This window comes from Chiloscyllium plagiosum, chromosome 7 (assembly GCF_004010195.1).
Source record: "Chiloscyllium plagiosum isolate BGI_BamShark_2017 chromosome 7, ASM401019v2, whole genome shotgun sequence".
Classification (NCBI taxonomy): domain Eukaryota; kingdom Metazoa; phylum Chordata; class Chondrichthyes; order Orectolobiformes; family Hemiscylliidae; genus Chiloscyllium; species Chiloscyllium plagiosum.
The window spans coordinates 66,411,110-66,432,676 of NC_057716.1; the positions used below are offsets into that span (position 1 = coordinate 66,411,110).

General features: G+C 38.5%; 1 protein-coding gene across 4 annotated transcripts in view; it reads right to left on the bottom strand.

The window, feature by feature from the left end:
• Window positions 1-8,374: 8,374 nt before the first annotated feature.
• Window positions 8,375-21,567, bottom strand: part of slc12a8 (solute carrier family 12 member 8) — a 148,290-nt gene continuing 135,097 nt past the window's right edge. For 3 of the 4 annotated variants that reach the window (XM_043693966.1, XM_043693963.1, XM_043693964.1), the window contains 3 exons: window positions 18,602-18,719; window positions 11,261-11,321; window positions 8,375-8,710 (listed from right to left, as the gene is read on the bottom strand). In XM_043693966.1, the coding sequence (XP_043549901.1) occupies window positions 8,545-8,710; window positions 11,261-11,321; window positions 18,602-18,719 (345 nt within the window). In that variant the 3' untranslated portion in view covers window positions 8,375-8,544. Of the gene's footprint in view, window positions 8,711-11,260; window positions 11,322-13,624; window positions 18,390-18,601; window positions 18,720-21,567 lie in introns of those variants that run through there. The other variant, XM_043693967.1, reaches the window with a different exon arrangement.

Consider the following 21,567-nt stretch of genomic DNA (forward strand, 5'->3'; position numbering starts at 1 on the left):
GTATAGGAGATAATAAGGAAGGCAAATGTAATTCTGGCTTTTATTACTAAAGGAACAGGGTATAAAAGTAGGGAGTGTGTGCTGCAATTGTACAAGGCATTAGTGAGATTATTGCAGAGTTGTTGTGGGGGATTTCAACACATAGGTAGACTGGGAGAATCAGGATGGTACTGGACCCTCAAAAAAGGAATGCCTCTGAGATGGATTCTTAGAACAGCTTGTAATTGGAGCCTACCAGGGAAAAGGCAATTCTGGACTTGGTGTAGTGCAACGAACCGGATTTGATCAGGGACCTCAAAATAAAGAAGTCATTAGGAGGTAGTCACCATCATATAAGTTTTAATCTGCAATTTGAGAGGGAGAAAGGAAAATCGGAAGTGTCAGTATTGCAGTTGAACAAAGGGAACTATGGAGCTATGAGGGAGGAGCTGGCCAAAGTTCAATGGTTCAATATCTTAGCAGGGATGGCAGTGGAACAACAATGGCAGGTATTTCTGGGTATAATGCAGAAGGTGCAGGATCAGTTCATTCCAAAGAGGAAGAAAGATCCTAAGGGGAGGCTGGGGCAGCCATGCTGACGAGGGAAGTTAAGGACTGTACAAAGATAAAAGAGATGAAGTATAATATAGAAAGATGAGCGGGAAACCTTTAAAGAGCAACAGAGGATAACCAAAAAGGCAATACACGGAGAAAAAATGAGGTATGAAGGCAAACTGGCCAAAAATATAAAGGAGGATAGTAAAAGCTTTTTTTAGGTTTGTGAAAATAAAATAAGTGGTTAAGACTAAAATTGGGCCCTTGAAGACAGAAACAGGTGAATTTATTCTGGGGAACAAGGAAATGGCAGAAGAGTTGAATAGGTACTTTGGATCTGTCTTCACTGAGGAAGCCACAAGCAATCTCCCAGATGTAATAGTGGCTGAAGGACCTAGGGTAATGGATGAACTGAAGGGAATTTATATTAGGCACGAAATGGTGTTGGATAGACTGTTAGGTCTGAGGGCTGATAAGTCCTTGGGACCTGATGGTCTGTATCCCAGTGTACTTAAGGAGGTGGCTCCAGAAATCGTGGATGCAATTGGTAATGATTTTCGAATATTCTATAGATTCAGGATCAGTTCCTGCGGATTGGAGGGTGGCTAATGCTGTCCCACTTTTCAAGAAAGGCGGGAGAGAGAAAACAGGGAATTGTAGATCAGTTAGCCTGATGTCAGTGGTTGGAAAGATGCTGGAGCCCATTATAAAAGATTAAATTATGACTCATTTGGATAGCAGTAACAGGCTAGGTCAGAGTCAGCATGGATTTACAAAGGGGAAATCATACTTGACTAATCTTCTGGAAGTTTTTGAGGATGTAACTATGAAGATGGACAAGGGACAGCCAGTTTACCTGGACTTTCAGAAAGCCTTTGATAAAGTCCCACATAGGAGATTAGTGTGCAAAATTAGGGCACATAGTATTGGGGGCAAAATACTGACTTGGATTGAAAATTGGTTGGCTGACAGGAAGCAAAGAATAGTGATAAGCGGGTCCCTTTCAGAAATGGTAGGCGGTGACCAGTGGGGTATCACAAGGTTTGGTGCTGGGACTGCAGCTGTTTACCACCTACTTTAATGACATAGATGAAGGCATTAAAAGTAATATTAGCAAATTTGCTGATGACACAAAGCTGGGTGGCAGAGTGAACCATTCCTGAAGAAGGGCCTGTGCCCGAAACGTCGAATCTCCTGTTCCCTGGATGCTGCCTGACCTGCTGCGCTGTTCCAGCAATAAAGTTTCAACTCATGAGATCAATTCCCAGAATGGCAGAACTGTCATACGTTGAAAGTTTGGAGTGACTGGGCTTGTATACACTTGAGTTTAAAAGGATGAGAGGGGATCTGATTGAGTCATTTAAGATTATTAAAGGATTAGATACTCTGGAGGCAGGAAGCATGTTCCCACTGATGGGTGAATCCAGAACTAGAGTTTAAGCAGTTTAAAAATAAGGGGTAGGCCATTTAGAATGGAGTTGAGGAGAGACTTCTTCACCCAGAGAGTGGTGGATATGTGGAATTTTTCTGCCCCAGAAGGCAGTGGAGGCCAAGTGTCTGGATACTTTTGAGAAAGAGATGGATAGAGCTCTTAAAGATAGTGGAATCAAGGGTTATGGGGATAAAGCAGGAACAGGAGACTGATTGTGGATTAAGCCATGATTATAATGAATGGTGGTGCTGGCTCGAAGGACCAAATAGCCTACTCCTGCACCTATTGTATATTGAGACTGTACCTGGAGTTTTGTCAACAGTTTTAGTCCCCTTATTTGAAGAGGCATGTAGTTGTATTGGAGGTAGTTCAGAGAAAGTTGACTAGATTGATTTGAGAGAGGAGGAGTTTGTCTTGAGAGATTGAGCTGTTCAAGTCTATACTCCCTGGAGTTTATAAGAATGAGAGGAGATTTAACTGAGGTATATAAGATGCTAACTGGAAATGTGTTGCTGGAAAAGCGCAGCAGGTCAGGCAGCATCCAGGGAACAGGAGAATCGACGTTTCGGGCATAAGCCCTTCTTCAGGAATCCTATATAAGATGCTAATGCAGGTTGACAAAGCAGATGTAGATAGGATGTTTCCTTGTGTGAGTCAACTTAGAATGAGAGGTCATAATAGCGGAGGAGTAGCAACTTCAAAACAAAGATGCAGAGAAATGGCTCCTCTCAAAGGGTTGTGAATCTATGGAATTCACTGCACTTTGTGCCGTGGACGTTGAGATTTGAATAAATTTAATAAGGAAATAGCCATATTTTTAATTAGTAATGGGTTAAAGGGTTGGAGAACTGGCAGGAAAGTGGAGTTAAGGCTCAAGAGCTGAAACTCTTGCTGCTAGGTTTTATATTTTTCTCGCTGTTTATAATGTTTCAAAGCATTCTACTAACCACAAATTTTGAAATTGTGCCCTGTACACCAGGGTCCTGATCATTAATATATATCAGGATAAGCAAAGGTTCCAGCATTGAGTCCTGGGGAACTCCAATACAAACCTTCCCCCAGCTTGAATAACATCTATTACCATTATTCACTGTTTCCTATTACTCAGCCAAGTTCATATGCGTGTTGTTACCCTTTATGGCATGAGCTCTAACTTTGCCCACAAGTTCACTATCTGGCACTGTGTAATATGCCTCTTGGAAGTCCATGTATACCACATCAACAGCATTGCCCTGATCAAACCTCTGTGTTACTTAAAAAAATCTCCAAGTACTTAGTTAAACTTGATTTACCCTTAAGAAATTCATGCTGGCTTTCTTCAATTAACCCACATTTGACCATGTGACTATTAATTTTGTCCAGAAATATTGTTTCTGGAAAATTCCTATTTATTGAAGTTACCTAGCTTGTTCTTGCATGCATTTTTGAACACTTGTTCAATTATTCAGTCCTCTAGCATCATCCCTGAGTCAAAGGAAGACTGAAAAATTATTGCGAGGGCCTCTGCAATATATGTTCTCTCTTCCCTCAGTATCCTTTGATGCATCTCATCTAATTCCAGCACTTTGTCACTGAAGTACAAGCTATCTATTCAATACCACCTTATCAAATGAAAATCCGTTAAGTGCCTGATTTTCCTTCTTTCACTATGGCCTGGGTAATAACTTCTTATTGGTAAACACAGATGCAAAGAGTTCATCAATATCTCAGCCATCTCTCTGTCTCCATGTGTAAATACCTTTTTTGGTCCATAGTTCGTTCCACTGCTTCTTCTTTTACATTAGCTGCCAATCTCAATTCATATTCCGCCTTTGCTTCTCTTATTTACCTTCGCCAGCTCACTGAACCTTACATGTTCATACTAGCTCTTGATTGTATATTCTACCTGAAATCTGTCATAAGCATTCCTTTTTCTACTTTATCACAATTTCTACCTCTTTTGTCATCCAAGGAGCTTTGGATTTTCTTTAAATCCTATTATTTCCTTTTAGGAAGTGCAGCTTGACTGTACCTGAAACATCATCTTTTTGAATGTAGCCCATTGTTAAAATATCTGGAACTATTTATATTCATTTTAAGCTGGAGAGCAATGAGATACATTCAATTGGTTTCTTTCATAATAATGTTCTTCTTTATTATTATTTTTCTAGAGTATTTCAGTTACTTGATCATGGATATATTGCACTTTAAAAGTGATTCAAAGTCTCTTACATTTGTAATCATTGCTATTCATTTAATGCAGGCTTTCTTTGTATTTGGTAACAATTATAAAAATAATAATGTTAAAGGAAATTTTGAAACTAACATTCAGCAATTCTGGACCCAAGACAGAAATTGCTGGAAAAACTCAGCAGGTCTGGCAGCATCTGTGGAGACAAAGCAGGGTCGACTGAAGAAAGTTCAGAAGAAAGATCACTGGACCTGAAATGTGTTAACTCTTTTTTTTCTTCACAGATGCAGCTAGACCTGCTGAGCTTTTCCAGCAATTTCTGATTTCCAGTATCCACAGTTCTTTCGATTTTGTTCAGCAATCCTGAAAGTTAATACGCATTACATTATTAAATATTATTTAATGTTCAGGATTTTATATTTTTTTGCAATCAATCCTACATTCAAGGCTGAGAGAGATTTCTAATCATGAAGGGAATCATAATTATGGGGATATGGCAGAAAATTGAACAAAGAAAATTTACAGCCCAGGAACAGGCCCTTCGGCCCTCCAGGTCTGAGCCGATCCAAATATACTGTCTAAATCTATCGCCCAATTCCTAAGCATCTGTATCCCTCTGCTCCCCACCTACTCATGCATTTATCCAGATGCATCTTAAATGAAATCTATCATACCTGCCTCTATCAGCTCTGCTGGCAACGCATTCCAAATGTCCACCATCCTCTGTGTGAAGTACTTGCCGCATGTATCCCCCTTAAACTTTCCACCTCTCACCTTGAAAGCGTGACCTCTCGTTGTTGAATCCTTCACCCTGTGAAAAAGCTTGTCTCTATCCACCCTGTCTCTACCCTTCATGATTTTATAAACCGCAATCAGATCCTCCCTCAATCTCCTTTTTTTTAATGAAAATAAACCTAACCTACTCAAACTTTCTTCATAGCTAGCACCTTCCATACCAGGCAACATCCTGGTAAACCTTCTCTGCACCCTCTCCAAAGCGTCCACATCCTTTTGGTAATGTGGCGACCACACCTGTACACAGTATTCTAAATGCGGCCGAACCAATGTCTTGTACAATGTTAACATGACTTGCCAGCTCTTATACTCAATATCCCGTCCGATGAAGGCAAGCATACTATATGTCTTCTTGAACTCTCTATCCAACTGTGCAACAACATTCAGGGTGCAATGGACCTGCACTCCCAGACCTCTCTGCCCATCAACTTTTCCCAAGGCTCTTCCATTCATTGTATAATTTGCTCTAGAATTAGTCTTGCCGAAATGCATCACCTCACATTGTCTGGATTGAAAATCATCTGCCACTTTTCTGCTCAACTCTCCAGTCTATCTATATCCTCCTGTATTGTCTGATAGTCCCTTATGCTTTCTGCTACTCCACCAATCTTCGTGTCATCTGCAAACTTGCTGATCATACCAACAGTGCCCTCTTCCAGATCATTTAAGTATATTACAAACAACAGTGGCCCAACACTGATCCCTGTGGAACACCACTGGTCACCTTTCTCCATTTCGAGAAACTCCCTTCAACTACGTCTCTCTGTCTCCTGTTGCTCAACCAGTTCTTTATCCACCAAGCTACAACACCCTGCACACCATATGACTTCACTTTCTCCATTAGTCTACCATGGGGAACCTTATCAAATGCCTTACTAAAGTCCATGTATATGACATCAACAGCCCTTCCTTCAACTTGGTCACTTTCTTGAAGAACTCTATTAAGTTGGTAAGGCAAGATCTCCCCTGCACAAAACCATGTTGCCTATCACTGATAAGCCCATTTTTTAAAAATATAAATAGATCCTATCCCTCAGTACCTTCTCCAGCAACTTTCCCACCACTGATGTCAGGCTCACTGGTCTGTAGTTACCCAGAATATCCCTACTACCCTTCTTGTCCAAGAGATCAACATGACCAACCCTCTAGTCCTCCGGCGTCTCACCTGTATTTAAGGATGCCACAAAGATATCTTTCAGGGCCCCAGCTATTTCCTCTCTCGCCTCCCATCCAGTCCTGGGGATTTGTCCACCTTAATAACTCTAGCCTACCCAACACAGATTTACTTATGCCAACTTGATCCAAACTAATCAAACTTCTATCTCTAATCTCAACATTCATGTTCCTCTCCTCAGTGAACATTGATGCAAAGTAATCATTCAGAATCTCACCCATTCTCTCGGGTTTGACACACAGCCTTCCTTCATTATCCTTTATTGGACGAATCCTTTCTCTAGTTACCCACTTGCTTCTTATATAAGAATAATATGCTTTGGGATTCTCCTTAATTCTGCTCGTTAAAGCTGTTTCATGACCCCTTTTAGCCTGCTTGATTCCTCGTTTAAGACTTGTCCTATTCTTCCAGGGCCCGTTCTGTTCTTACCTGCCTAGACCTTATGTATGCTTCCCTTTTCCTTTTGGCTAGTCATACAATTTCTCCTGTCATCCACGGTTCACGAATCTTGCTCTTCCTTTCCTTTGCATTCAACGGGACATGCCTATCCTGCACTATCTTTAAAAGCATCCCACATCTCAAATGTGTACTTCCCTTCAAATAACTGTGTCCAATCCACAGTTCCGAGCTCCTGCCTAATTTTGATATAATTGGTCTTGGCCCAGTTTAGTACTCTTCCCTTAGGACCACTCTCTTCTTTATCTACGAGTATTCTAAAACTTACAGAATTGTGGTCACTGTTCCCAAAGAAATCCCCCACCACAACTTCTACTACCTGTCCTAGCTGGTTCCCCAGTACCAGATCCAATATGGCCCCTTCCCTCGTCGGACTATTGATACTCTGCTCTAGAAAATTCTCCTGGACGCTTCTTACAAATTCTACCCCATCCAGACCTCTGACATTAAATGTATCCCAGTCAATGTTGGGAAAATTAAAATCTCCCATCACTTATTTGTTTACCTATTTGTATTAAAATCTCCCATCACTTATTTGTTTACCTATTTGTTCTTCTACCTCATGCTCACTGTTGGGATGCCTGTAATACAGCCCCAACAGTGTGACTGCACCCTTCTTATTTCTCAGCTCCACCCATAATGCCTCACCACCCAAGACCTCCATAGTGTGCTCCTTTAGCACAGCCGTGATATGGTCCTTGACCAGCAATGCAACTCCACCCTCCCTTTTACTTCCCTCCCTGTCCTGTCTGAAGCATCTATATCCTGAAACATTTAATTGCCAATTATCATGCCCTTCCTTCAACCAAGTCTCTGTGATATTGAGTTGAGAATTATCAGATCAGCTATGATCTGATTGAATGGCAGAGTAGACTCAATGGGTTGAATGGCCTACTTCTGCTCCTACATCTTAGTGATACAACTGTCGCACTGAGTTAATAATCATTCAGCACATCCTTTCTACACCATATCAATATGATTATTTTCAAAATTTCAGTAGTTTATGAGTGGTGACTATTGCTGAAGGAGAATTGACATATTTCAAATTTTATCTGGTCTCCAGTTCAAGAGATTAGATTAAAGGTAAAGATGCCATTGTCTTACCAGATCTTAGAGCTGCTCTCTGATTAGATAGAGATGATTGGTGGTGGTTTACCCTGAGGGTCATCATGCCTCAGGGGAGCGGAGTGGTTTACATGATGGGACCTTCATGGTAACCTAAGTGGTGTGGGAATTTAATCCATGCTGATGAATCCAGCCAACTGAGCTAACCAATCCATTGAACTTATTTGTATATTTCCTTTCTTTGGTGGCATCATATATTCTTGCAGCTTCAGGTTAAGAAAGAAAATATTCGGCCTCGGTGCAAGGAATAAAGAGAAAGACATTTTTATCCATAAGAAGGGTTCTCTGCACCCAAACTGCCAGAAAAACCAGTTTGCTAAAACCCTACTCACAATATGAATCCAAACATTTTTGTTAAAAAAAAAGGCTTGACAATGAAGATCTGCTTTCTTTTGACTCCTGAATTTTAACGCAGAAAATTAGGAGTGGCCAGCAATCCTGCCAAAACTAATGTAATGCATCCACTTCAGCACTATGTCGTCTACTACTTGTAATATGGTTGGCAAAGATGGTAGAAAAATGTGTCAGCATTTCTGTTAAAGTTATTCCAAGTATCTTGGCAAAAACCTGAATTAATCCATAATATATGTATACTTAAGGAAACGCTTAAAAAAAGCATGTAAAACCATTCATATATTCACCATTATTAAAAATTTGCATATAAGTTAGCTGAATTCCTCTGCAGTAATGTTGTAGCTACCCTAATATTTTATTGAATCTATTCTTACTCATGTTGTTTGAAAGCAAATGTACTTCATGTAAACACACAGTTAAGTTTTACAACAGAATTTTCACAGCCTTTAAGGCCTGCCAACCAAAGACAGTCACAAAAGAAGAAAATCAACAGAGAGTTGAGATTCAGTTCAAATGACGGCTGAGAATTTCACGACTAATAACTGAGGAATGATGGTAGCGGTCTCTGGATGCAAAGTCAGCATTCTCTTCGGTTAATTGAGTTGTTGCCATACCCACTGTTGTAAATGAGGGTGTCACAATAATCTGTTTCTCATGTGGTGATCCTTTCCTGAAATCAAGAAATAAGTTGCAGTCAATACTTGATTATAAATGCAAACATAGTATAAATTAATTCAATCACATTTTGAAATATTGAGAGTCAGGATCAGCAATCTGCCCTGGAGCCACAAACAGAATAACAAAGCAAAGGAATGGTCAAGCAAGTAAGTTCTCAATTTTAACCGACAGTTCAGAACATCCAAAAGAGGGAGAGGAAAGTTGGGCACAAGTTGCACAGAAGCTGCTTTCCTGGCCCTGTTAATAGTCATTTTAAAGTGGCATTGGCAGAAGCTTGGAAACAAGTCATCCTTCTCCTTTGTTGAAGTTTCAAAATTCATGGGGACCAAAATTAAGAAGATGGAAACAAGGAACAAGATATTTTAATTCCTTGTTGAAAACAGCAATACACATTCGGCAAAAAGAAAATTATGATTAAAAGGCATTAATTACTCTTGTTGATCAAAATAACTTTATGAATAAACTTTCAGACACCTGATATCAACTGACTGGTTTATGTTTTATAAACACATACAGGTGCTTATATTAATTTACATGTTCTGACAGTTAAAGAGCAATTATTTTCAAAAAGCCTTCATCTTGTAATGTAGGGGTAAATAGGCGAAGTAGGATTTTACAGTTTTGTCTGTTGTTCGTTCTTTAAGACAGAATGTACAGTTTTATGAAGCATGAATAACAGGCACTGATTATAAATGACAGAGTTAAATTTCATATTTAGTAAAGGATATTCTAAAAGTTTTGCAGAGATTGAATTCAATAAGTCTCCCTATTTTCAGCCACAACAAGGTTTAAATGCTAGAATACACAGCACAGTGCAAATAGCAGACTTACTTATGTGGGAGCAACAAAATCTAAAGTGAGTGCACACTGGCATGAGTTTTATCTGACATTATTGTGAAGTGGTAACTTGGAATTTGACAGAAATGGGCACTTAAATATGAGATTTGACTGCTGGTGATTCCTGGTCAGGAAGTCCGTACATGGTTTAATAAGATGCTTACTAGCACTGATGTTGATCCTAGAATCTGAATACATGTGTGCCTGTGCACAGAGTCTGTTTGGGAAAATTGCTTGAGTTCCTAGCACCTGCCAGTATTGAGACACAGAGTTTAACTGCTATTGGGAAGGAGCTTTCTAGAATAATGGACCTAAAATGCTTTTGGTTTGATTTGAGCCATTGTCTCCATCACACTTTTACCCATCAATAACCATTTTTGTGTCCCCACTGCTCTTACCAATGTTGTAATTCTGGTTTCTTCCTTAAACAACTAAAAGATGAAATTTCTGTTTCTGTATTCCAAGGGTGCACAAGAATAGACATTGGAAAATTTGCAGTTTCTCAATTTTTTAAAAATCTATTCAAAGGAATGGGCATACCTTGTTGAACACTTTTACATCTATTGTACAGATTTTCCACTAGAATTGTTTACAGTGTAGTTTGAAACATTAAGTAATGACATAAAAATCACAATGTTTAAGTATGGACAAGGAAGTGACTTTTACTATAGATTAATATTCTAACAAATGCCAATTACAGCCAACTGAAAATAAAATTATCACCTTGTATCAGGACTATATACTAGTTGATAACATAATTTTAATCTCCACTTTAGGCTTTAGCACATTTAATTATTTTTTGTTGTAAATTGTAGCCGTCAAGTATCAGACCTCAGCTATTTGAGTGTGGAAGTATTTCCACTGTGAACAGAAATGGGAAAATACTCAATATTTATAGTGTTAAAAAATGTGAATCATCTGTTGAATTAATCTTGGAAAAATCACACTGTGTTTTAACTCAATTAAGCAACAGGGTGATCTGTCAAAAGGACTCAACCAGAAAATAAATATGCAATGACAGCATTCTGTAGGGGAAACTCTGCAATAGAAAGTTCTGCAGGAAATTTTCACATTAAATCCTAATTCCTATCATTTCAGCCTGTATTTTAATGAAGCTGTGGTATAATTTATTTTCTCATCTGACATCTCCACAGTACTATCTGGCATATGGAAGAAGCAGAATAAGAAGTCTCAGGGTAGCAAAGTAATTAACTGGCTATGCAAAAATGCTCAGGAATGCAATTATCGTACTGCATATTGAAATTGTTGCACCATTTGAAGAAAATGATAATGTGATACAGTTGTTCACATGCAACTCTTTGAATCTACATATCAGCTTCAAATTTAGCCATAAAATTTGCTGCAGGATTTTGTGTGTAACAAAAGTTGCAATGGATGCTGGTTTGCTCAGTTGGCTAGATGGCTACATGTGGTCAGAATAAGATCTACACCGCAAAGTTTACTTCTCATTCCATACACAACAGATTAAGAACCTGCTCTTGTAAGTGAAATGCAAATCACCACTGACAAAAGCTATCTAAAAAACAGCTCATGTGAAGCATCAGCAGAAAATGAACCAAAGATCTTGATTACTGCAGAGTACATATGAAGTAATGAGTGAATAATTTTCAACAAAATAGAGTAAGGTTCTGAATAGTTTGTTTTCACATTTCTGCAATGTTATTGTTATGAAACTCTTACAAACCTCCTTGATTCACTGTAGACTGTCCGAATCCAATGTAAAAAGTTGAAGTTATTCGCTAAGCCTGTGGAAAAACATTCAAAATTACAACTGTAGCAGAGAAGTAGATTTAAGAAAAAAACTAAAAGCTCATAAATTATGAAGTTGAGAGTATTCTCATCAGTAATAAGAAGCAAAATGATAACAAATGTGACTCAGTTGAAAATCCACTGTCGAACTCACTGCACTTGCTTCTGGGTTGTTCATGTTCCCTGCTTGCCCCAAAATTCCAACTTTCCCAATCCACCTACATACCAACATGTCGACAACTCTGCATAGAATAACAACTGCAGAGTGTTAAAAGATCACAATACTTATTTTGAGTACAAAATAAATCTGAAGTCAAGTTTTATCTGTACCATAGGTTGTGTTACAACATTCAAATTTGATATATAAATCAATGGGAAATATGCAGTCTATTTTGCAAGTATCTGTAAGTGATGTTGATGGTGGATCTCACAGAATAATAAAACTACACAGAGCTGGATTTCACAAAATTAACCAACACTAAACTCAAACACAATACTATAATTTAAAAATGACTGTATTTTTAGGTGAGATGGAGGAAGGTTATTAACTGATCTGCATAATTCTTCAAAAACTTAACCAGTTATTAGTATGCCTCAGTTTGTTAACAATCTATTTTCTTAAAGAAGGCAAAAGTTCACGACTTACAATTTATTCTGAAATCATACTAGATTTTTCTTTCCCTGGCAAGAAGATGCAATCATGAGCAAATTATTGAAAATCATGTAGGTTGAATAAAGATGTAAGAAAGTGACTTAATACATGGCTTGCTTATTGCAGGTCACCATCTAATGAGAGGCAATTGGCTTCTATACAATTATCCTTAATAATTAGAAGCACTAAAATAAAATGTAGTGTTTATCAATAGCTTCTACTTGCTCCTTTGGTAATTGCTTACAATCAAGCATAGTTTGATTAAATGCAATTTACAACACTTTCAAGGTTCTAAAGATTTATTTTGCTAAATTACATGCAAGTTTACAGACTCGATGCTCACTCTTGTTCATCGTGCACGATCAAGGTAACAACTGCTCCATACAAGTCCCTAGTTGTGTGATTGGCTAATAGTTGTTGAGAACGTTGCACTGTGACTGGCTCTCCAATGCTCAGCTCTAGCAATTACTTGGCATTTCATTCAAGTGAAATTTGTCTTTCTGTCATTTCACCTTTGTTTTGTCACTCATGCCTATTATTATTTCTGGCTTCAGTGGTTTTGTTTTCAATACTTATAGAGCACTTTTGGTATGGAATAACATGTGTCTGTCTTGGAATACTTTCCATGTGTTCAGAAGATATTATCCTGGATTCAAAACTTGCTTTGTACACATCTATGTTCAATTTTGTCAAATCTTTACAGTCCTTTGACAATTTTCAATGCCACTTCGACTTTTCCATTTAACTTGGGGATAATGTAGAGACGATGCATGGTGTTGAATTTCCCAATACTACATGAAGTGACTAAAGTCTTCGCTCGTGAATTGAAAACATTGTTAATCATCACAATGTCAGGAGTGCGCAACTGAAGTACGCTTTCAAGCTTATTCCAATCACATGGGTGGTCATTGACATCAATCAGTCTAACTCCCTATAATCAGAAAATTGATTCAATGGTGACAAGATAATTCATTCCTGTGACAGAAAAGCTGTCTACTCAAAGCTTCATCTATGATCTGTTTATATGTCAGGTGTCACATGCAGCTCTTTAACCTGGTATTTGATACAAGCATTACACTAGCTCAAGTGGTCCTTTGCAAATGGAATTTTGTCCTTCATTTCTAAAGGGCTTGAGTTTAAAAGTGGAGAGGTAATGTTACAGCTATACAAGGTGCTGCTGAGGCCACATCTGGAGTATTGTTGCAGATTTGGTCTCCTTACTTAAGAAAGGATGTACTGGCACTGGAGGGGGTGCAGAGGAGGTTCACTAGGTTGATTCTGGAGTTGAGGAGGTTGGCTTATGAGCAGAGCCTAAATAGATTGGGATTATATTGATTGGAGTTCAGAAGAACGAGGCAGTATTTTATAGAAACATATAAACTTATGAAGGGAATTGATAAAATAGAAATAGGCATGATGTTTCCACTGGTAGGTGAGACTAGGACAAGAGGGCATGGCCTCAAGATGAGAGGAAGCAGGTTTAGAATTGAACTGAGAAGGAACTTCTTCATCCAGAGGGTTGTTAATCTATAGAATTCCCTGCCCAGGGAAGTAGGTGACACTACTTCAGCAATTGCTTTTAAAGCTAAGGTAGATACTTCGTTGAAAAATAAAGGAGTCAAGGGATATGGTGAAAACGTGGGTAAGTGGAGATGAGTCCACAAAAAGGTTAGCCATGATCTTATAGCGTGGTGGAGCGGGCTCCTAGTTCTTACGTTCTTAATCTCAGTTCTCATACTTGGCTCATTATGCACTTGTGCCTTTGTCAGAGTAGACTCATATTCATGATGGCTTGCAAGGATGCAGTTCAGCATTTTTTTTCTCATTTCTTTGGAGTTAACAACTTTATTTCTTTTGTACAATATGTCATGGACTATCACTTCATCCATGTATGACTAACTACAAATACTCTCTTATAGCAATAGTGTCATTGTTGTTTTCAGGCTAAACCTCCCACCTCTATTTCCGACAGTATTTGCAGAATTATATCTTGCTATATAGTTTTCCTGATTTGAGCAAGACACTAGTACTTCACATTTGTCAAGCTGTCACTGGAAGGTCTCACACAGTCTTTGCATCCTCAGCTTGTGATTCTACATCGGGAATATAGATCTGTTTCCCTTGATTGCGTGTCATGTCTAGATGATACCTTTGCGAATGGAGTAACATCTTTTGTAGACTTTGGAACGGAGAGAAGCAGATTGAGGAAGAAGCTTTGAAGTGCTTGTGGTTAGACTCCACTGTCACTTTGTCTTACCCATTTAGCAATTAAAGTGTTTACGAGCAAAAACAATAGCCAGGTACACTTTCAATGTAGTGTGTTTAGTCTGCATTAACACCTTGGATGCAAATGAAACTGGTCGATCTTGCTGTATCAGGGTTGTTTTAACTTGGTCTCACTCCTGATGAAGGGCTTTTGTCTGAAACGTTGATTATCCCACGACTTGGATACTGCCTGAACTGCTGTGCTGTTCCAGCACCACACTCTCGACTCTGATCTCCAGCATTTGAAGTCCTCACTTTTGCCAAGAGTTGTTTTAAGTCATGTCTCACTGGCATCACATTGGAGGATGACTTCTTCATTGACATTGTAGGACTCAGCACTGGCATCATCATAATTATTGTTTGATTCCAAAGAATTCTGTTTCTTGTTCTGTGTCCTTAGCAATGAGTGTGCATTGAGGTTCACACCCTGATGATAGATAAGGCAAGATTTTTCTTTTAAAAATCCATCAGATTGTTTCTTTCATGTCTGATGGTTGCTGCATCTCTGTGCCTGCTTGAATTTTGTCAGGATCTGAGAGACATCCTTTTGCTGTTAGTACATAACCTATATTCTTAACTCTGGGCACTTTCAGTTACCTCTATCTTCTTCAGAGTCAATGTTCAACTGGGAAGCTCTCTCTCTCTTTCTCTCTCTCTCTATTTCTCTCACACTCGGGTAATCACACTAGATTCTGATCATGATAATGTGATGGCTTCTTCCATTCCGTATTCACACAAATAGACCATCCACAACAGCTTCTATTCCAGGAAGCTTATTCATTCCTGCATGTTTCCTATATCAGTGCTTCTCCAGAGCAATGGAAATGCCAAACGGCATGTGCAACTATCTGTATTTCTCAAATAGTATCCAAAGGATGTAATTTGAAAATTGCCACTTTCATCCAGCTTTACGACTAACCATTCTTTACAACCTTTGCATTTGGTAGATGTGGCAAAATTGCTCCAATGATTGGCATGGGATAGTGAGAGTTCTTCAAAGCTTTATTGGGTTCCTTTGGAACCATGCATACTTTCCGTTTTCCAGGGACTTTCTTTTCTGCTGCTATCAAATTGTTAATGCAGGCTATGTAAATTATCAGTTACTTTTCCAGCTCTTATTTGTTTGGACTCTCTTGACATTAGCATCATTCCATTATATAGCCTCACTCCTAACTTCAAGAGCTTCATTTCAAGTCGTCACTTTGAGCCACCACACAGGTCTGTAAAGCTCATGGTGTTCCAGAAAGAACCAGTGTCTACTCGATACTTGTGGTTTGCTTCTGCAGTCATCAGTCTAACAATCACAAATCTTTCGCCACCTTTAGACCTGATGATGCTAACATGGTGTATGTGCAAAACTGATTCATCAAAATCCTTGGCTGGTAGCTCTTCAGCAGCCATCTTTCTGGGCTTGTTTAGCTTCTTTCTGGCTGAACTGTTGGATCAAAGTGATTCAGTTTCTTGCATCATTGTTTTTCCCACACTGATCAGGCTTTCCTTCACTTCGTGAGATGACCTCTGCAGTATTTGCCATTTAGCTTTGACTTTCCACAAATATCTTTTCTTTATTCCAATCAGTTGTTTTCATTTGGCCTGGAATATAGCTCAGCAAAATGCAAAGTCTCATCCGTTCTTCTGTACTCTACCTCATGACTGACAATGCTCGAGTTTCTGCACATGTTGATATTTTTTGAGAGTAAGTTTCTTGTCTCTCAGGTGACATATCTCTACAGCTCAATCTCTTGCAACTCACAAAATCCTATCTCTGATCAGATCTTCTTTCAGTTGTTCAAACTCACATGATTCAGCTAGATGTTTCAGTGTAATTACATACAGATCAACATTCTCCCTCTCTTCTTCATGTTGAAGAAAAGCTGTTCCAAAGTAACATGAATAAAGGACTCAAAATAAGTCTTCAAAACCTGCAAAATCTCTCCTGTCTGACTTTTCTGTTTGTTAGTGAGGTCTGAGTTGCACAAGTGCTTTTAACACAGTTCCCCCAGCACATAGCAGGGATGCAATTTTTATAAGCTCAGGCATTTTTTTCAAAAATTACTTTTGCTGAAATTCCATAGTTTTAACTCTGAATGTTTGGAGGGAAAAATCCAATTCTATCTTGTAGACATCTGTGACTCTTATATGAGACTAATTTAATGGTGAAAACTGATGGCTTGGGCAAGTTGGGCTGAAGAGCCTGCTTCCATGCTGTGAACCTCTATGGCTCTCTAGCTTTTCATTCCACAACAGGAGATGAAAAATGCACCTCAATCTTTATAATGCACCCCGTAATTCAAGTTGCAGAATGTATTTTTAACTTTTATTTTGTTGTTTCTTTTTGTAGCTGACTCTCTTACAGCTCTGAAGATCCATAAATTTCCAGTTGGCTGTTGCCTGCTGTGTTTTCTACACTAGCTAGCTGTCCTACAAGTCTGACAATTCACATAGTTTCAACCACACCTCTCTAACATCATGTTTCAAATGATGTGTGCTTAATGGCTCCCGTGAACCATTCACAAAGACACTTACAAGCAAAGTGCAGTAAGGGTACAGTAAGGGTACAGTTGTATTTCTCTAAACAGGTGGTAACAGCTGATGCAGTGCTGTCACAAATGATACAAGCTATTGTAGGGATATCTGAAGGCCCTGCATCTAGAGGTTCATAACAGTGCCTGAAAGAGCAGGTTTGCAATATTTACACCACTTTGTGTTTGAGCAACAATGACAGATGTAGAATAATACATGGTTGCAAATTACTGAACTAAAAAAAATGCAAGTTTATGCAGCTAAAATACAATCTAATGCAGCTAATTACAACACACCTGCTAAGTATGCCTCATTGGCTACAACGTCAAACACCTTTTTCATGAATGAATCTTGTGCTGCGATCAGAGCCTTGTTGTAACTTATAAAGTTTAGCATGGGACCTTTTCTTCACAAATTAAAATACACCCTTATTATCTGATAAAGCAACCTTTTGGAATAGTCTAAATGAAATTTGTGTCACAGATCTGAAATTAACATTGTTTCATTCTCCAGAGCTTCTGACATCTGAGTATTTCCAGCATTTTCTGTGTTTATTTCGAATTCCCAGGATATGCAGTATTTTGTTTCTCTCTTCATGTAACTGGATATGGAAAATACACAAAAGGTAAGCTAATGCCTGATGGTACCATCTTTATCCCAAAATGGAAAAGCCCCCTTTGCAGCATGAGGGTCTCATTAAAAAAAAACAAAATTACTTCAGAGTAATGAGAAATCTGCTCTCCTCAACACTTGTAAACATTAGTTGGTACTGGGCCAGAGCGACAGAAGGTGCAGCATGCGATTAGTCATGCAATTCAGATTTTAATGCATTTTAAAAAGCATTTGAAGTGATTACAGTTTAATGTAATTCTTTCATAGAACATGGTGAACTGGAATTTTCACAATAAACTAACTGTTACAGCTAACAGGTTAATTTTCTAACAGTAATTACACATTTGTGGCAACTTTTAATCCTTTATTCTCTACAAGTTAAACTAGTTCTTGTGCCAGAAACAATGACAATTGTTCTTTGTTCTTTGCATGCAGAGTTTGATGAAACAATATCTTCCCTACTATACTCAACAGAACAAATGAACCTCATTGGAAGTCATGTTGAATTGATTCGGAGAAAAATGAAAGGGATGAAATAAAAAGGTGATAAAAGATTAGTCACTGAACCATTTTATATTAACTGCATTAATCCAACATTATAAATTTTATGACACTAACCACAGAGAAAGTTACTTGAGACTTTGAGATCCCAGTGAGAAACATTGTACGCCAAAGAATGCATATTAAGTCTGCAATTGATTTTTCAAGCATTAAAATTAGAACATTTCTGAAGTTCTGATATATGTTCCCAGCAGGTGAAGTTTTCCACCAAGAGTGTCAAGTTGGAAAATGACTCCAAGTATATCGATATGTGCAAGACTATCGTCTTCATTATTTCTGATCATGAAATGTTTATTTTCATGGTATATTTCTAGTTATGTAAAAGATCCAATTACAGCCAGAATAAAATCTAGCATTTGTCGTAACTGGGGTTGGTCTTTGAAATTCTTTTCTTCAGAAAGCAGTGGATATCATTGAGTATGTTTAAGATTGAGTTAGATAGATTTTTGACCTATAAAGAAATCGATGGTTATTAAGGGCTATGCAGATATGCCAAGGTAAGGCCAAAACCAGATCAGTCTTGATCTTACTGAATGGTGGAGTTGACCCAAGGTTGAATGGGCTGCTCCTGTTCACATATTCATGGAAAACATAAAATTGTAAGAAATGATTAAATCTGTAATATGTTATAAAATAATGGAAAGTTTTTAAAAATATACTCACCAGGAGGAAGTCCTGGACTCATTTGTCCAATGTAAATGTAGATGAAAAATGCCACAGCAATGTTAATTAAAGCATAAATCCAGTGAATTACAAACATGATTACAATCGACACTATTGCCTATGAGAAAAATAACAAACTTAAATCAACTATAAAATGTCATGTCTTAACCTGACTGTTCAATTCTTTACTTAAAGAGCAATCCTGGCACACAATTTCATAGAAATATTTCCAAAAGCATCATTAATATTTATGTGGACATTCCAATAAGTTGCAGATATTGAATACACAATACAAATTTTGTTTTGATTAACATTTGATGAAAATAGTTGAACCGACTAAGCATTTTTTAGGAATCACTTTAATAAAATTGAAGATATGTAAACCTATATTCAAAGAAAACTTTGTCTTTTTTTTTACCTTTCAGTCAATAATGTGCATGTATCCCAAACACATCACCCTGGAATTGTTGGTAAATGGTATTTTTATATTCATTCAGCTAATTTAGATTTTGTGTTGTCACACTTTTAAATATTGAAAGATTAACACAGAAGATCATCGACTGTTAACCGATCTTCAACTTCAAAGTGGAACATATAAGTAATTATTGAGCAAACATACAAACTTAAAAACAAAAAGAAATCCTGATGTACACAACATAAATTGTCTAGATTTTTCACACTTGCTGTGCTGTGGAGAATGTTTTGTAACCCAGAGAATCAAGCTGACAAGCAGATTTCTGAACTGCTTTCACTAATTTTATTTATGACTGGGTGGTATCTGACACATTTCTTAATATCCATTCTTGCTCCTGAGAAATAGAACATTCTATCACGATTTTACCATTCAGAAACAGTAAAATGTCAAAAGGTTTCAATGGGAAAATCTAGATTAACAGAGTGAAAAAGGAAAAAGCAAGGTTTTTCATAGATAACAATAGGAATATGGCACTGGGCAACTGAGAAATGGTGCATATCTTGAACAGTTTTGTGATGATGCAAGAAGTCAGTGATTCCCAAAAGTGTGGAAATCTTAAGGATAATATTCATCATAGGTAAGGACATATGGAGAAATTGGGCCAAATTTAATAGAGGTGTCCATTTTTGGAAGCATTGATGGTATCCCTAGGCAATGGAGGAATTAACAGAATACAATCAGGGCTTCCATGACTAACCTAGCTCCAAATACTGGCAGCTCCAGAAATAATGACTCCTGCTGGTATTACAAACAGCCCCAAACCAACCATGTGGAAGGCCAATTTCTCTTTGAGCTGATGTGTGTCTTGTCAGTCACCTGTAGAGCTGGTGATAGACAACTGGTGAGTACCCACAAATCAACCAGACAATTAACAAGGCCTTCATTTAGGGCCAAGCCCTCAGGAATGCAAGTCCAAATCAGAGGCTGGAGCTTGGAGGCAGCTATGGCTATTAAAAGAAGAGAATCCTGAGTCCCAGGATCGCAAAGGATCTCTAACAAAGGTAACCAATTAGTTGAAGGAGAGAATTATTAGGTTGTAGGATGCAGTGAGGAGCCGCAGAAATACCCCCTGCTTTATGCCCAATTCCTCAAACTGGCACTGAATGCTTTTGACAGAGGTATCCTATCTCCCCAAAATGACAAACTACCTGCAGGAAGGCAGCTTTTGATAACACCAAATGAATACATACTCACTTGCAGTTGGGTTGTTTTTTTTAAAGTATGCAATTCTTTTGCAACTTGCTCAGAGATGCTACTATACAGCTCTGAAGAGGGTTGGGATTGACCTAGGTCTCTTGTGTCAGGGATAGGAATATTACCACTGGTCCTTGGCAGCCATTTACAATTGGGCTGACTCCAATGGAATGTTAAGTGGTCTTTACCTGATCGTTCAAAGGCCATATTTCGAGACATGACAGAAAGATGTCAATGGGTCTTCCTGCCCAGAACTGAATTCTAGGTGGTGGTGAAGAGGCGTGGATTTGGGTCCACCATCATCCTCCCTAATTATGAGCCCTCCCCATCTCCAAATCCACCTCTGCAGGAACAAGAGGATTTTGCCCAGAGGTATGTCAGGTGGGCACGTCACAATGTGGGGACCAGGGGAACATTGTCAGAATTGGCCCGTCTATGAGTCTCAGGTGCCCAATCAAAAAGTCAGTGCTCCACCTGCTTCCCATGAGCCTGCAGGGAGAACATCAGCTTTTACTGGGTGGCCTAAATATGTGGTGCACATGCCTCCCTTCAGAGAGATTGAGGTCTATTAATTTCCCACTGAAGGATTTTGATTGCCATTTGAACAGAAAGACCCTCCTTGCCTGGTCCCTTTCCCACCTCACCCTTGACCAGGAGGAATCAGGAAGATAACAGGTTCACCGCTTTCTGCCTTCCCTCTCAAACATAAGAGGAAGTAACTCCTGCACTTCATGACCTGCTACTTCATGGTTACCCTTAGTAAGGGATATGACTTGAGAATCAGCATGATCAGAAACCAATGGCAGAAATTTGCAATTCTGAATACATCAATGGACAGCAAATGACAGGTTACTCCCTGTCCTCCAGCCTACTCTACTCGGAGATCACAAATGGCATCCCAAGAGCCTGTATAAACATTTCCTTTGTCCCTCAGCAATCCTGAAATCTGCCACTGTACCTTAGCTAACCAACTCTGTATCTTTGGTGAAAGTGGACAAGTGGAGCTCTCCTATACTGCTCCATGTAAATTGCATCTGATAAACACTTGAATGTTAAACCTGCAGTTTGCCAATTTACTTTCTGCAGGCAAATTAAATGATAGCAATCAGCAATTAATTTTGAAACTGAGGGCTAAAACCAATCTTTCAAACAGATGTGTCTTACTAACTTACTTTAAGCTAGTGCTTGAACTCACTCAGTTAACAACTTCTTTTATTATTTCGCCAAGTTACCCCTGTAAGTTTACACATGACATTGGCTCATCCCTATCTAGAATACAGTGGACAGCTCTGAATGG